General features: G+C 41.3%; 2 protein-coding genes across 2 annotated transcripts in view; both read left to right on the forward strand.

Moving 5' to 3' along the window:
* The first annotated feature begins 532 nt into the window (after positions 1 to 532).
* Positions 533 to 3951, forward strand: LOC120058945 (chymotrypsin-like elastase family member 2A). Its single transcript, XM_039007694.1, has 8 exons — positions 533 to 593; positions 931 to 1019; positions 1300 to 1397; positions 1577 to 1702; positions 2060 to 2196; positions 2531 to 2676; positions 3373 to 3525; positions 3871 to 3951. Exons 1-8 carry the CDS (start codon positions 557 to 559, stop codon positions 3886 to 3888), a joined length of 804 nt encoding a protein of 267 aa, XP_038863622.1. The 5' UTR covers positions 533 to 556; the 3' UTR covers positions 3889 to 3951.
* A 5195-nt stretch (positions 3952 to 9146) lies between these two features.
* fhad1 (forkhead-associated (FHA) phosphopeptide binding domain 1) overlaps positions 9147 to 17526 on the forward strand; it is a 34844-nt gene continuing 26464 nt past the window's right edge. Inside the window, exons 1-5 of the mRNA XM_039007445.1 lie at positions 9147 to 9242; positions 9605 to 9798; positions 11205 to 11356; positions 11559 to 11656; positions 12640 to 12867. Coding sequence (XP_038863373.1) covers positions 9147 to 9242; positions 9605 to 9798; positions 11205 to 11356; positions 11559 to 11656; positions 12640 to 12867 — 768 coding nt within the window. The remainder of the gene's footprint in view (positions 9243 to 9604; positions 9799 to 11204; positions 11357 to 11558; positions 11657 to 12639; positions 12868 to 17526) is intronic.

A 17526-nucleotide genomic window follows, 5' to 3' on the forward strand; every position in this document is an offset into this window, starting at 1 on the left:
GAAAATAGAATATGGGTGAAGTACGCAAGAATTTCCTTTCTTTTTCATCAGACCTGCCTAAATCTCACTTCAAACACTTTTTGTCTACATAATTCTCACTTTTTATGTTTAATAGGCTAAATCACACTGTCTGTTAACGTCTGACTCCAGAGTGATCTGTTCTTGCTGTTAACGTCTGACCCCAGAATGATCTGTAGTCTATGACATTTCAGATTTAGATATATGTTTTCATGAAGTAGTTTGGAAGTAGAGAACTTTTTTCTTAAGGGTAGATTTAGTGTATAGCTTAACTTCTTCCAGTATGAAGTAATTGGTAGCTTGGTAAACTATATTTTCAGAGTAGCTTTTCCAACACTGTGAATTTCACAGAACCTGGGTAACCCAGTTGAGAAGATAAACATCCAAAATCACATTATCTGCAAGGTAGATTTTTTTCCAGGTTTTACTGGCTGGTTTTAGACACCATGTTGTGCAACATGTCCCTGACAGTTTTTTTCTACTACTCTTCAGCTATATAAGGGAGCAGGTTCAGCTGACATTCACTGAAACGGTCATCATGAAGTTTGTGATCTTGGCTTTGTTTGTTGCTGGTGGTAAGCTATCCTGACCAGATTTGAGATTTTGCTGAACATTTGACAATATGTTGGTCCCTCGCCTTATCTTACTGCCAGGGAACACATAATTCCACTTTGTATGCCATTTTAAATTACCACCTATTTGTTTTCATTTAGAAATTCTCTCAGATTTAAGTTGAAATATATTGGGTATAGGTATCATGTACATGAAATACAGAAGTTCCGAGTTCACATTTTGGTAGAAATGTGCAATTTCAAAATAAACCTTAGACATACAATATGATGTTCTGGGAAGAGTAAGTCAGTGATGCAAGAGTGTAATTGTATGGTGTGTGTGTTTCTCGTTATTTTTCAGCCTACGGATGTGGGCTGCCCACCTTCCCCCCTATCGTCACCAGGGTGGTTGGAGGAGAGGATGTCCGTGAGAACAGCTGGCCCTGGCAGGTAGGTTCCACTTTACATGTTTACATGTATTATCACCCCTTCTCTAATAACAAGCCCTTCTCTATTAACAAGCCCTTCTCTATTAACAAGCCCTTCTCTATTAACAAGCCCTTTTCTAATAACAAGCCATTCTCTATTAACAAGCCCTTCTCTATTAACAAGCCCTGGGTGTCCTAAAGTTGTAGTAAAGTAGTATTTTTCTTCAAATTGACTTTACCAAATCTTATTTGAATTGTGTTGAATTTAAATACATTGATGTTTGTTTCTTTGTTCTCTCCAGGTGTCTCTTCAGTACCAGTCTGGTAGCAGTTTCCACCACACCTGTGGCGCCACTCTGATCTCCAGCCAGTGGGTCATGACCGCTGCTCACTGCATCAGGTATAACAAATGGGTCCAAGATTGTCATCCCATTAACTTTTTATTTTATTTAATTTCCTACATTATCTAAAAGGCACCAGCTGCCACTGCTTCACTTACTGTATCATCTATGGACTTCTAACATTTTGTTAGTGTTATGACCTGACCCTTTGTGTGTGGGTTCTCTTGTGGCCTTACAGCAGCCGCAACACTTACAGGGTGTACCTGGGCAAGCACAACCTGAAGAACAACAACGAGGAGGGTTCCATGGCTCTTACTCCCGCCAAGATCATCGTCCATGAGCTCTGGGATTCCTACAGAATCCGGTGGGGTTTTCACTTTTTTCTACCTCAAATTATATCTATCCTTGTAGGCCCCATGTCTGTTTACATTCACATGCTTATATGTTTGAACTATTTTCCGTTAGATAATTTATGGATGAATAATCAATTCTCATAGCTATGCGTTGGCCAAAGTTTTTCGTACAGACGGGATGCATGATGTGATCTAACTGGGAATTGGAGATAGAAAAGTAGTGCTGCCTTTTCCTCAGTGAATGAGATTAGTAATATTTCCTAAACTTTGTGACATCTGCTGATGTTAAAAGAGCTTTATTAATGCATTTGGTTGATTCATGACTGTGTACTAATCTGTAATACAGTCGCTCATCATGTCTTCTGCAGTAACGACATTGCCCTGATCAAGCTTCAGAGCCCTGTCACCTTCTCTGACTCTATCATGGCTGCCTGTCTGCCCGACTCCGGCATCGTCCTGCCCCACAATGCTCCCTGCTACGTCACTGGCTGGGGACGCCTCTGGAGTAGGTCATGTTGACCATGAATCAGTTTCCCTTGCACTTTTCTCTCATATCAATGTGTATTATTTCATCTTTTCATCCTCATTTGCTGGTGATATGAATGTCCACAAACTCTGACGTACTACTAATAACTTTATATAAACAAATGTAATGATGATGAACCAATTGCTAATTAGTATGGTAGTTATTTTGAGTATAGTTAAAATATAGTTATTTTGAATATATAGTGTTTGTAAATGAGCGTTGAGCATTCAACATATCCTTCAAGATACTATTGACATTTCATGAGAATCAATAGAGGCACTAATCGGATTGTTGAATTTGTTAATCTCTTCAGCCGGAGGCCCCATCGCTGACGCACTGCAGCAGGCCCTCCTGCCCGTGGTCAGCCATACCAACTGCACCAAGCCCGACTGGTGGGGCAGCCTTGTTACCAGCAGCATGGTCTGTGCTGGTGGTAATGGAGACCTTGCTAGCTGCAACGTGAGTCATGCTACTACAGCTTGTTGATGTTTTGTCATTTCACTATCATGGAGTGATGAACAGACCTAGAGCTAAGAAATGCCACTTGAGGAAAAATAATGATACTTTATTTTGTGAAAGGAATTGTTTCAGAATATCTGATGTACAGTACCAGTCAAAAGTTTGGACACACCTACTCATTCAAGGGTTTTTCTTTATTTTTTACTATTTTCTACATTGTAGAATAATAGTGAAGACATCAAAACTATGAAATAACACATATGGAATCATGTAGTAACCAAAAAAGTGTTCAACAAATTCTTCAACAAATTCAAAGTAGCCACCCTTTGCCTTGATTACAGCTTTGCGCACTCTTGGCATTCTTTAAACCAGCTTCATGAGGTAGTCACCTGGAATGCATTTCAATTAACAGGTGTACCTTCTTAAAAGTGAATTTGTGGAATTTCTTTCGTTCTTAATGCTGTGTGACAAGGTAGAAGTATACAGAATATAGCCCTATTTGGTAAAAAACCAAGTCCATATTATGGCAAGAACAGCTCAAATAAGCAAAGAGAAATGACAGTCCATCATTACTAAGAAATTAAGAAATTCCACAAATTAAAGTTTAACAAGGTTATAGTCAACTATATATTTGACACAGTCATACACTGTGGTCCTGAGCTTACCACTGCTATGTGTTCCTCTGTTTCCCTGCAGGGAGACTCCGGTGGCCCCCTGAACTGCCAGAACTCTGATGGCTCCTGGGACGTTCACGGTGTGGTGAGCTTCGGCTCCAGCATGGGCTGCAACTACCCCAAGAAGCCCTCCGTCTTCACCCGCGTCAGTGCCTACATTTCCTGGATCAACAACGTGAGTGCACACCCAACACTTCAACACTATATCCCTTCCCACCATACTTCCACACTTATTCCCTTCCCGCCACACAAGGGCTAAAATATCTATACTGCATACTGCTCAGATTGAAGCAATGTATTGTGCGTTTTAAGTGGTATCCAAACCAAGCTAGATATACATTTATAATTAAGTAATATTTTGGGTATGCATTTTAAGTGGTATGCTGGTGTGAATATTGGAACAGCCTATCCATGGAAAAAAAACACTTGTAATGTTTAATTATCACCTTGGAGTATATGCAAGTATACTCCCTATTGGCATATGAAGTCATTTTTTGTCTCTTTTTTATTTTTCTATCAGGTGATGACCAGCAACTAAATGATGGATCTGGTTGTATCGTGGTGGGCAGCTGTCAGTAAATAAATACATGTATTGCAAATATCTCATTCTTTGGTTTCCTTTTTTCAAAACCCAATGGTTTTACAAATTAATCTAAGTTTATGTGAAACGTTAGTAGAATAGTTTCTGGTACCATAAAGAAATGCATGTATGGACTTTCAGATTTTATAAACACAAATATTTTCAAAAACATTGAAAAGTGTTCATAATGTTTTCCATCAAATTGCATCCATTTTCATCAAAATTATGATCAGTTGGAAATTTGCAGGGAATTTACTCACTTGCATTAATGGCTCCATATACAGTGCCTTCAGAAAATATTTATATACCTTGACTTATTACACATTTTGTTGTGTTACAGCCTGAATTCAAAATTTATGCAATTAATATGTTATCTCACCCATCCACACGCAATAGCCCATAATGACAAAGTGAAAACATGTTTTCAGAGATTTTTGCAAGTTTTATTGAAAATGAAATACAGAAATATCTCATTTACATAAGTATTCACATCCCTAAGTCAATACTTTTTTTGCAGCGATATTTTGCAGCGATTACAGCTGTGGGTCTTTCTGGGTAAGCCTCAAAGAGCTTTCCACACCTGGATTGTGCAACATTTGCACATTATTCTTTTCAATATTCTTCAAGCTCTGTCACGTTGGTTGTTGATCATTGCTAGACAACCATTTTCAGGTCTTGCCATAGATTTGCAAGTAGTATTGAGTCAAAACTATAACTCGGCCAGTCAGGAGCATTCACCGTCTTCTTGGTAAGCAACTCCAATGTAGATTTGACCTTGTGTTTTAGGTTGTTGTCCTGCTGAAGGGTGAATTCATCTCCCAGTATCTGGTGGAAAGTAGACTGAACCAGGTTTTCCTCTAGGATTGTGCCTGTGCTTCGATCCATTCCATTTATTTTTTATCCTGAAAACCTCTCCAGTCCTTAACGATTACAAGCATAGCCCATAACATGATGCAGCCACCACACTCAGCGGTGTAAAAAGTAACCAATTGTCATACTTGAGTACAAGTAAAAATACGTTAATAGAAAATGACTCAAGTAAAAGTGAAAAGTCACCCAGTAAAATACTACTTGAGTAAAAGTCTAAAATTATTTGGTTTTAAACATACATACAGTGGGGCAAAAAAGTATTTAGTCAGCCACCAATTGTGCAAGTTCTCCCACTTAAAAAGATGAGAGAGGCCTGTAATTTTCATCATAGGTACACTTCAACTATGACAGACAAAATGAGAAAAAAAAATCCAGAAAATCACATTGTAGGATTTTTAATGATGTTATTTGCAAATTATGGTGGAAAATAAGTATTTGGTCAATAACAAAAGTTTATCTCAATACTTTGTTATATACCCTTTGTTGGCAATGACAGAGGTCAAACGTTTTCTGTAAGTCTTCACAAGGTTTTCACACACTGTTGCTGGTATTTTGGCCCATTCCTCCATGCAGATCTCCTCTAGAGCAGTGATGTTTTGGGGCTGTTGCTGGGCAACACAGACTTTCAACTCCCTCCAAAGATTTTCTATGGGGTTGAGATCTGGAGACTGGCTAGGCCACTCCAGGACCTTGAAATGCTTCTTACGAAGCCACTCCTTCGTTGCCCGGGCGGTGTGTTTGGGATCATTGTCATGCTGAAAGACCCAGCCACGTTTCATCTTCAATGCCCTTGCTGATGGAAGGAGGTTTTCACTCAAAATCTCACAATACATGGCCCCATTCATTCTGTCCTTTACACGGATCAGTCGTCCTGGTCCCTTTGCAGAAAAACAGCCCCAAAGCATGATGTTTCCACCCCCATGCTTCACAGTAGGTATGGTGTTCTTTGGATGCAACTCAGCATTCTTTGTCCTCCAAACACGACGAGTTGAGTTTTTACCAAAAAGTAATATTTTGGTTTCATCTGACCATATGGCATTCTCCCAATCTTCTTCTGGATCATCCAAATGCTCTCTAGCAAACTTCAGACGGGCCTGGACATGTACTGGCTTAAGCAGGGGGACAATTCTGGCACTGCAGGATTTGAGTCCCTGGCGGCGTAGTGTGTTACTGATGGTAGGCTTTGTTACTTTGGTCCCAGCTCTCTGCAGGTCATTCACTAGGTCCCCCCGTGTGGTTCTGGGATTTTTGCTCACCGTTCTTGTGATCATTTTGACCCCACGGGGGGAGATCTTGCGTGGAGCCCCAGATCGAGGGAGATTATCAGTGGTCTTGTATGTCTTCCATTTCCTAATAATTGCTCCCACAGTTGATTTCTTCAAACCAAGCTGCTTACCTATTGCAGATTCAGTCTTCCTAGCCTGGTGCAGGTCTACAATTTTGTTTCTGGTGTCCTTTGACAGCTCTTTGGTCTTGGCCATAGTGGAGTTTGGAGTGTGACTGTTTGAGGTTGTGGACAGGTGTCTTTTATACTGATAACAAGTTCAAACAGGTGCCATTAATACAGGTAACGAGTGGAGGACAGAGGAATCTCTTAAAGAAGAAGTTACAGGTCTGTGAGAGCCAGAAATCTTGCTTGTTAGTATGTGACCAAATACTTATTTTCCACCATAATTTGCAAATAAATTCATTAAAAATCCTACAATGTGATTTTCTGGATTTTTTTTCTCATTTTGTCTGTCATAGTTGAAGTGTACCTAGGATGAAAATTACAGGCCTCTCTCATATTTTTAAGTGGGAGAACTTGCACAATTGGTGGCTGACTAAATACTTTTTTGCCCCACTGTAAGTATCAAAAGTAAATGTAATTGCTCAAATATACTTAAGTATCAAAAGTAAAAGTATAAATAATTTCAAATTCCTTTTATTAAAGTATTTTTACACCACTGCTTGAAAATAATGGAGAGTGATATCCAGTAATGTGTTGTAATGGATTTGCCCCAAACGTAACACTTTGTATTCAGGACAAAAAGTTAATTGCTTTGCCACATTTTTTACATTATTACTTTAGTGCCTTGTTGCAAACAGGATGCTTGTTTTGGAATATTTGTATTCTGTACAGGCTTCCTTCTTTTCACTCTGTCAATTAGGTTAGTATTGTGGAGTAACTACAATGTGGTTGATCCATCCTCAGGTTTCTCCTATCACAGCCATTAAACCCACCATTGGCCTCATAGTGAAATCCCGGGAACTGAGCCTGCAACTTTGTAGTGACTGGGTGTATTGATACACCATCCAAAGTGTAATTAATAACTTCACCATGCTCAAAGGAGCATTCATTTTTACCCATCTACCAATAGGTGCCCTTCTTTGTGAGGCATTGGAAAACCTCCCTTGTCTTTGTGGTTGAATCTGTGTTTGAAATTCACTGCTCAGTGAAGGATCTTACGATTATCTGTACGTATGAGGTAGTCATTCAAAATCATGTTAAACACTATTATTGCACACAGAGTGAGTCCATGCAACTTATTATGTGACTTGTTAAGCACATTTTTACTCCTGAACTTTTTTAGGCTTGTCATAACAAAGGGGTTGAATACCTATTGACTCAAGACATTTCAGATTTAAATTGTTTATTCATTTGTATACATTTTGAAAAACATAATTCCACGTTGACATTATGGGGTATTGTGTGTAGGCCAGTGACCAAACAATCTAAATTCAACCCATTTTAAATTCAGGCTTTAAACAACAAAATGTGGAAAAGTCAAGAGGTGGGAATACTTTTTGAAGGCACTGTACATGACTGCGATTTTTCTTTGCTATATATTTTGCCCAGCTCTTTTTGAATTTATTTGAATGTATCAAATTATTTCACTTTATTTTTTTTGCTTTTGAGAGGTTTTGGATTACCTAGGCAGTCATGAGATAAGTGCTTATGCACAGACAGGTGATGATAAAATACACAACAGGGTAACTCTATATCATATTATTTGAAGAAAATAATTGGGCAATTATGTATACTTTTGTTACACTATTACAGGGATCATCAATGAAATTCAGCCCGGGCAGATTTTTTTATTGGGCGGATGGTAAGTGGGCCGGAACATAATTACAAATCATTTGTGGACAGCAAATTCACCACAAGAAGCCCAAACAAATATAATATTTGACTTTAACATAATCATTTCAAATCTGGTTTACATTTTTATAAGATCACATATATCTCTCTATTTTGCGTGGGATTACTTTGGAACAGATTTCGAAATCAAAATCATTTGGAGCGGATTTGCTGGTCTTCTTAGTCTTTTATGTCCAACAACTGTTTTTTTGTTGTTGCTCAAATTATATATAATAAAATAAAATTGTATTAGTCACATGCGCCGAATACAACCTTACAGTGAAATGCTTTCTTCTGAGCCCCTAAACAATAATGCAGTTTAAAAAAAATACGGATAAGAATAAGAAATTAAAGTAACAAGTAATTAAAGAGCAGCAGTAAAATAGCAATTAATGTGTCAATGTGCGGGGACACAGGTTAGTTGAGGTAATATGTTCATGTAGGCAGCATTATTAAAGTGACTATGCATAGATGATAACAACAGAGTATGCACTTTTATATATGTATTATAAATCATAATGAGAAAATATTTATATTCTTGATTCATGTTACAGTATTTGGATAAAATATGTATTACTTTATTTATCAAATATTGATTTTGTCAACCATTTTACTATACATTTCTCCAGAAATGATAGACGTATGAACCACATGTTTTCCAGCAAATCGTTTTTTCCCATGGACTAAAGATTCCCCGAAGTCACCCATCAGATGCAACAAATGGTTAAATACACCAAGGGCGGAGTCTAGTATAGTTTCCATGGCGCTGATATACAATCACAAGTCAAGCTGATTTCCATATACAAACCTGTAGGCTACAATGTTTTTTCTCTCTGCTGTTGAATGAATTGGATACATTTCGGACTGTCTGCCTCGTTTTAAGGAAAGTAAAAATGTTGTCCCAAAAATCATATATTTTCTGAAGTTGAATAGAACTGTTTTGGGTGGACTCCATTTAAACCTTTACACTTTATTGTAAAAACGCCTCAAAAACGTGTTTGTCTCTTTAATGTATGAGAGAATAATGTATATTGTAACATGTTAATGTACCATTAATTCGAATGATATCTTAAAACGAAGTCAACTTAAGCAGTCGTCGTACTTATCAAGCATAGTGTGCCACTGCCAAGTTGAAGTTGCTGACACGTCTCATGTCAATTTTTTAGGGAGCAATTACGTGCATATGTGGTAAGATTATTCATTTGGTAATGCTTTACAGGTGGATATGAAGGGTTACCTGAAAACAACGGGGTGGGTATTTAAACTCCAGGCCGAAACCACTACAGTAGGAACACATAGGGATTGCGATTTATGTTTACAGGTAAGGTCATGATGCTGCATCCACAAACTGCAAATGTATGTCTGTACAAAAAGATAAAATGCTAACAATGCTATTATTTTCTTTAATATAACGATAATATAATTTAATATAACGATAGGCTACCGGTACACACACCTATCAGCCAAAACTAGATTGATTGTGGTAAAGTCGTCTGTATTGATGATGGTAATAATAATAATAATACTAATAGTAATCTGTATTGAAGATTATAGAACTGAGCAATACAGTAAATATGTCCTTATCTGGTATTGGAATATGTGTGCTGGCTTTATCAATATTTAAATGTGATCTTCTGTACGGAGTTACTATTATATTGACTGCTTTATGCTCATAATTGACAGAATGGAGGAGTTGAGGAGCATCACGCCCTGATCGAATGGAGCAAATCAGAGCCATGCTTTGTGCTGAGTGACCTGAACTCTGCCCATGGTACATATGTCAACGACTGTCGTATCCACAATGCAGCCGTGCATCTAACCCCAGGCGATGAACTGCACTTTGGCTATGGAGGCTCCACCTACCAGCTAGCTGTGGAAAGCCCATCTATGGTATGATTTATGTAGTCTGTAGTGCATATTTTAGATTTTTTTATTTCACCTTTATTTAACCAAGTAGGCCAGTTGAGAACAAGTTCAAATGTACAACTGCGACCTGGCATATAGGCCATACTATCTTATCTACCAGATATCTCCCAATGCAGCAGTAAGAAGTTATCCACTCTTTGCTTGCTTTAACCCTCCTGCTGTGTTCTGGATCGAATTGGACCAATTTACAAGTTTTCTCTCTGAAAAATGTAGTTAATTTAATCTGATTGTCATAAGGTTCCATGACTTTGTCCACACAAAATACATTTGGATGATTTTCATTAAATTTTGCGTGATTCATTTAACTTTGGTACACCTGTGATGTTCCAGGTCAAAAATGACCGGTCATTAGAAATGAATGAGACTACAATTAGTGTATACAATTGAGTTCAGGCACATGCCCGTTCATCAGATGGACACACTTCCTCTCCCAGACCCCCACATGCATCTGTGTTTGAACGCACGCACGCACGCACGCACGCACGCACGCACACACGCACACACACACATACACACACACACACACACACCTCACTCCCCTTCTTGGCTTCCATCGCAACCCCCACGGGAACCTTTCCCCAATAGAATCTTTCCCCCACGGGAACCACACTTGTTGGCATTCTCACAAACAATCGCAACATTGTTTCAATAATATATAGAACTTTTCTCTCAACTCTGGTATATAAAGCTTTTTTGAGGCCTTGCTCACAATTCATTCTGTGGCAGCACAATGACCAAACGATATACTGTATGTGAGGCTCTTGATCATATCTTTGATCGTGACACTGGTGAGAAGGAGAGAGTCCTTATTAAACTTTGACACAAAGTAGTCTGTGATAAATAGCACAATATGTTTAATCTGAGTATTTGTTATAGTCAAAATAATCCATACATTATTCTTTTATTACTCAAAAACGAGTTGTATGAGCTCAGGTCAATGAAGCCTACAGGCCATAAATAGCAAATAATAATGTTCACAAGAACTTAAGTTGATAAAAAGATCTAACACAACATTAGGTGATAATATATGTATTATTATTGATTTATAATCAGCAATAATGGGGCGGTCATTTTGGACCGGGAACACATAATTAATTTACATGAAACGAACACAACAGGAGGGAACCTATCACTATTCCCTATATATTTGGTCAGTGGTGTTAATCTGTTGTTAAGCTGCATGGCCTCATTGGTGTTGAGGTGTTGTATGTGCCTCTATGTATCTCTCTATTTCTCTCCAGCTCCCCTGCCCTCCCAAGAGCATCTGGACAGCCAGTCAGAACTCCCTGCAGCTGATAGAGGAGCCCCCCATTGCCCAGTCTCCCTCCTCCCCCTCCTCCCAGCTCCCTCTCCTACCTGGCAATACTTCTGCCCCTGTTGCGTGGGTATGGGGGCGATCATCTGTCACCCCTCATCCCCCTAGCCGGGCTCGACCAGCCAGTGCTGGGACCAAACGGACTGGGCAGAGCATCCCCTCTGAACAACAAGGGACAACCTCACGCAGACCAGGTGGCTGAATTATACTGTGTCTCACTGTGCACACAACGTACATGGTCTAATCATTTGGTGCCATGTTAGCTACTGTGTACTAGCTAATGTTTGCGAACAGTATGCCTTATTGAACGAGCCTCAGTTTACATTCGAGTTGGTTTCAATAGGTGAAGGTGTGTGTAAATGCATCACTTGTACATAAGACTCTTGGTTTTTGCAGGAAGTTGGACTGGACACACAGGAAGCGGGCCCCCTCAGAGAACCGGAGCAGTGGCATCTGAAAGTTCTCAGACCATGCAGCACCTCTTACAGGAGAAGGTGGGCATCTGTCTTGTTAGTGGTCTTGTTGGTGGTATTGTGGTGGTCTTGTGATTGTGTAGCCGCTATATAAAATACCAATGTGGAAGTGCACCCAAGCCTTTGTTCCCCCAGTGAAAATAGAAATGTGTCTCTGCTTGACATTTATCCAGTCCTTTTCCCTGTTTGCCTTGTACAACCAAAAATGTTGAATAACTCTCCAAACAGAATACTAACAAAATAACATGTTATTTGTCACATGCTTTGTAAACAACAGGTGTAGACTATCAGTAAAATGCAGAGAGGAAAATGGAAATATGATAGAAAGATAACAAGGAATAAATACACAATGAGTATCGACAACTTGGCCATATACACAGGTCGATGTGCTGGGGTCGAGTCGATGTGTTGTGGTACGAGGTAATTGAAGTAGATATGTACATATAGATAGGGGTAAAGTGACTAAGCAACAGGATAGATAATAAGCAGTTGCAGCAGCGTATGTGATGAGTAAAAATAGTTAGTGCAAGGGGGGGGGGGGGGGGTCAATGCAGATAATCCAGGTAGCGATTTGGTTAACTATTTAGCAGATTTGTGGCTTGGGGGTAGAAGCTGTTCAGGGTCCTGTTGGTTCTGGACCTGAAGAATATTACAGTTCTTCAGGTCCCGTTGATAGGATAGTCTCGAATGGAGTTCATCCAGTTGGTTCTCGCCAAAAGAACAGGGGAAATTGTGGTATATTTGTTGGTCGACGTAATCACGTTAGGAGGCTACCATACCTGCCTCTTTTTCGCCGCTGCTTCCTCTTTCGAGTCACGGGGATTAGGGCCTGATCTGGAGTAAGCAGAATGTCCAGAGCTGCTGACTTGTTAAAGTAGAAGTCTTCATCCAAATCGGTCATAGGAAATTATGGTGGAGACATTATGTAAAATGAAAAGTTAAGAACATACACCCAGAGCAGGTTACCCACTAGCAAATATTTTTCTTCCCTGTGCTCTGGCTAGGAGGAGAGGCTGCTGCGGCTAGGAGACGAGATCAGCAGGCTGGCTGTGTTTGAGAGTGAGTCCCAGAGGAAGGACAGGGTGATTGCAGGGCTGAGGGACGAGATGTCAGCTCTGAGACACCAGCTGACCCAGAGCCAGCAGACCGACCAAGAGATCAAACACAGGCTGCTCAGTCTGGAGAGGGACATCAATGACAAGAGGGAGCAGATCGAAAGGATGAAGGAGCAGGTACAGTGCCTTCAGAAAGTATTCATACCCCTTGGCTTATTCCACATTTTGCTGTGTTACAGCTTGAATTCAAAATGGATTAAAAAAAAAATATTCTCACCCATCTACACACAATACCCCATAATGAAAAAGTGAAAGCATGTTTTTAGACATATTTGCAAATGTATTAAAAATGAAATACAGAAATATCTTATTTACATTCAGTATTCACACCCCTGAGTCAATGCTTTGTAGAAGCACCGATGGCAGCAATTACAGCTTTCTGGCTAAGTCTCAACGAGCATTCCACACCTGTGTTGTGCAATGTTTTCTCATTATTCTTTTCAATATTCTTCAAGCTCTGTGAAATTGGTTGTTGATTATTGCTAGACAACCATTTTCAGGTCTTGACATATTTTCAAGTAGATTTAAGTAAAAACTGTAACTCGGCCAGTGAGGAACATTCACTGTCTTCTTGGTAAGAAACTCCAATGTAGATTTGGCCTTGTGTTTTAGGTTATTGTCCTGCTGAAGTGTGAATTAATCTCTGGTGTCTGGTGGAAAGCAGACTGAACCAGGTTTTCCTTTAGGATTTTGCCTGTGTTTAGCTCCATTCCGTTTTTTTTAATCCTGAAAAAATCCCCAGTCCTTAACGATTAGCATACTCATAACTGTCACGCCCTGGCCATAGAGAGGCTTTTATTCTCTATTTTGGTTAGGCCAGGATGTGACTAGGGTGGGCATTCTAGTTTCTTTATTCCTATGTTTTCTGATTCTATGTTTTGGCAGGGTATGGTTCTCAATCAGGGACAGCTGTTTATTGTTGTCGCTGATTGGGAATCACACTTAGGCAGCCTGTTATTCCACCTTAGTTGTCGGTAGTTGTCTGTGTTAGTGGCCTGTACAGCTCTAGTCAGCTTCACGTTCGTTTTTTGTTGTTTCTTGTTTTTGTTGGCGACATTCATAATAAAAAGAAATGTACGCTGACCACGCTGCACCTTGGTCCGGTCATTTCCACACTGACGACGATCGTGACAGAACTACCCACCACAAACGGACCAAGCAGCGTGGTAAGGAGGAATGGACATGGGAGGACATCCTGAATGGGAAAGGATTCTGGACGTGGGAGGAGATCCTGGCGGGAAAGGATCGCCTGCCCTGGGAGCAGGTGGAAGCAGCGAGGAAAGCGGAGGCAGCGAGAAAAAGGGCCCAGGATTACACAGGGTCACGGCTGGCACGAAAGACCGGGAGGCCACTCCCCCCCCAAAAATTTGAATTCAGACCTGAGCCAACTCCTCATGCTTATCGTAAGGAGCGTGGTACTGGTCAGGCACCGTGTTATGCGGTGGAGTGCACGGTGTCTCCAGTGCGCGTTCACAGCCCGGTGCGCTACATTCCAGCTCCCCGCATCGGCCGGGCTAGAGTGGGCATCCAGCCAGGACGGATGGTGCCGGCTCAGCGCATCTGGCCGCCAGTGCGTCTCTACGGCCCAGGATATCCTGCGCCGGCTCTGCGCACTGTGTCAACGGTGCGTCTGCACAGCCCAGTGCGTCCTGTGCCAGCGCCCCGCCTTTGCCGGGGCGAAGGTAACCATCCAGCCAGGACGGGTTGTGCAGGCTCTACACTCGAGACCTCCAGTGCGCCTCCACGGCCCAGTGTATCCGGTGCCTGCTCCCAGAACCAGGCCTCCTGTATGTCTCCCCAGCCTGGTGAGTCCTGTGCCTGCTCCCAGAACCAGGCCTCCTGTATGTCTCCCCAGCCTGGTAAGCCCTGTGGCAGCTCCACGCACCAGGCTGTCCATACGTCTCCTCACTCCAGTGATGATCCATGGCACAAAGCCTCCAGTGATGATCCATGGCACGAAGCCTCCAGTGATGATCCATGGCACGAAGCCTCCAGTGATGATCCATGGCACGAAGCCTCCAGTGATGATCCATGGCACGAAGCCTCCAGTGATGATCCATGGCACGAAGCCTCCAGTGATGATCCATGGCACGAAGCCTCCAGTGATGATCCATGGCACGAAGCCTCCAGTGATGATCCATGGCACGAAGCCTCCAGTGATGATTCATGGCACGAAGCCTGCAATAAGGATCCATGGTACGAAGCCTCCAGTATTGATCCGCGGTCCGGAGCCTGCAGCGACGGTCTCCAGTCCAGAGCCTCCAGCGACGGTTTCCAGTCCGGAGCCTCCAACGAAGGCCTCCAGTCCGGTGCCTCCATCGACGGCCTCCAGTCCGGAGCCTCCAACGACAGCCTCCAGTCCGGAGCCGCCAGTGAGGGTCCCCAGTCCGGGGCCTCCAGCGAGGGTCCCCAGTCCGGGGCCTGCAGCGAGGGTCCCCAGTCCGGGGCCTGCAGCGAGGGTCCCCAGTCCGGGGCTTGCAGTGAGGGTCCCCAGTCCGGGGGCTGCAGCGAGGGTCCCCAGTCCGGGGCCTGCAGCGAGGGTCCCCAGTCCAGAGGCGCCACCAAAGTGGGGGGGAGCCAGAGGTGGAGCGGGGTCTGCGTCCCGCACCGGAGCCGCCACCGAAGTAGATGCCCACCCGGACCCTCCCCTAAAGAGTCAGGTTTTGCGGCCGGAGTCCGCACCTTTGGGAGGGGTACTGTCACGCCCTGGCCATAGAGAGGCTTTTATTCTCTATTTTGGTTAGGCCAGGGTGTGACTAGGGTGGGCATTCTAGTTTCTTTATTTCTATGTTTTCTTTTTCTATGTTTTGGCCGGGTATGGTTCTCAATCAGGGACAGCTGTCTATCGTTGTCTCTGATTGGGAATCATACTTAGGCAGCCTGTTTTTCCACCTTAGTTGTGGGTAGTTGTCTGTGTTAGTGGCCTGTATAGCCCTAGTCAGCTTCACGTTCGTTTTTTTTGGCGACATTCATAATAAAAAGAAATGTACACCCACCACGCTGCACCTTGGTCCAGTCATTTCCACCCTGACGACGATCGTGACAATAACATTATGCAGCCACCACTATGCTTGAAAATTAGTTATATGTTGTATTGGATTTGCCCCAAACATAACACTTTGTATTCAGGACAAAAGTCAATTGCTTTGCCAAATATTTTGCAGTATTACTTTAGTGCCTCGTTGCAAACAGGATGCATATTTTTTTAATATTTTTATTGTGAACAGGCTTCCTTCTTTTCACTTTGTTAATTAGGCTAGTATTGTGGAGTAACTACAATGTTGTGGATCCATCCTCAGTTTTCTCCTATCACATACATTAAACTCTTTCTTTCCTCTCTGGCAACTGAGTTAGGAAGGACACCTGTATCTTTGTAATTTCAACCAAACAATTCAATGTAATGATGTTGAATCAATGTGGAAAACTGATTGGATTTGAAAAAAGTAATCAACGTAAAATAGTTTCATATTGATTTACCCAACTTTTAACATAAATCCAATGACATGGTGAAACGTTTTGTTGATTTGACATTGAATTCACGTTAATTGACAACTCAACCAAATGTAAATCAAAACTAGACTAAAAATAAATGTTGTCTGTGCCCAGTGGGTCAAAGCAATGAGACTTTCACGTTTCATGTCTCAGTTGAATTTCTTTGAATTGAGATGTCTCTGAGTTGGGATGAATTTAATTAAATTAGGAAATTCCTAACTGACCCCAACCCTGCTGTTTACCTGCATTCTCTCTCTTCAGCTCTTCCACTCCCCTCTCACTGGCACTCAGTCTGGCCTCAAAGGCTAAATCAGAATGAAAAGACACACTGATACATTTTTAAGTTTTACCGTTTAAAACAAGCAAACTATTCTATGCCCAAAACAGTTGCGTTATGCCAGATCAATGTCCTATTTCCCACTCTCACTGGCTGCCACTTTAGACTTGAAAGTTGAAAACGTAAATACACAAAGAAAAGAAACAATGTAGTGTCTGTGTTGCCTACTTTTTGTCTAGTGTAACAAAGTTAGAGGGCACACCTCCTGTCTTTGCCATTGGTGGCTGGGTCGTTACACGAATAGAGTACATTTTGCGTCCCTTTGATATTTTAAGTAGAAATTGTGCACCAATATTGAATATCAAAAGCCTGTTATATTAAATGTAGTGCCCTTTAATATAAACCGTATACAAAATTCAATAAATCCGATTTTTAATATGAATGAATACTTATTAAAGTTCCCCATATCTGGATAAATATGAGTTTTTCCTAATTCTAGGGAGATTTTAACCCACTTAAACCGAAGATTTCTTTGTAAAGCCCTAGTTATGTTCTTGCTTTGACAAAGTCATTTCTGAAGATGATTATTTATTGATGATTAGTGATTCATTTCTGTCTGTCCCTCATTTTAAAGTCAACCCTGTTACGTGAACCGAACTATCATTTTAATATGGTGAAACTATTCCTTTGAAAATATTTTTTCAAACGAAACATTGAACATCAATGTTTTCATAGTGTAAACGCAGTTGAGCTGGTTCTACTCTTTTTGGCAATTTTCTGGTGTTTTGTGGTGGAAAACTGAACGTGTCGAGCATCACACGTCAACCATGTTACCATAGATAGTAAGGCTAGAAATGTTTTAACAATAAATGTAAAGAAGTGACAAGCTTGCATTCAATTGCCCCTGTTCAACACATCAAGTGTCACGCCCTGACCGTAGAGATCTTTTTATGTCTCTATTTTGGTTTGGTCAGGGTGTCATTTGGGTGGGCATTCTATGTTCATTT

This window comes from Salvelinus namaycush, chromosome 14 (genome assembly GCF_016432855.1).
Source record: "Salvelinus namaycush isolate Seneca chromosome 14, SaNama_1.0, whole genome shotgun sequence".
Classification (NCBI taxonomy): domain Eukaryota; kingdom Metazoa; phylum Chordata; class Actinopteri; order Salmoniformes; family Salmonidae; genus Salvelinus; species Salvelinus namaycush.

Bases quoted from the DNA above. Each gene is read 5' to 3' on its own strand.
- LOC120058945 (XM_039007694.1), top strand. From the start codon at position 557: ATGAAGTTTGTGATCTTGGCTTTGTTTGTTGCTGGTG. The intron at 594-930 runs GTAAGCTATCCT...GTTATTTTTCAG, and splicing joins GGCTTTGTTTGTTGCTGGTG to CCTACGGATGTGGGCTGCCC. The intron at 1,398-1,576 runs GTATAACAAATG...GTGGCCTTACAG, and splicing joins ACCGCTGCTCACTGCATCAG to CAGCCGCAACACTTACAGGG.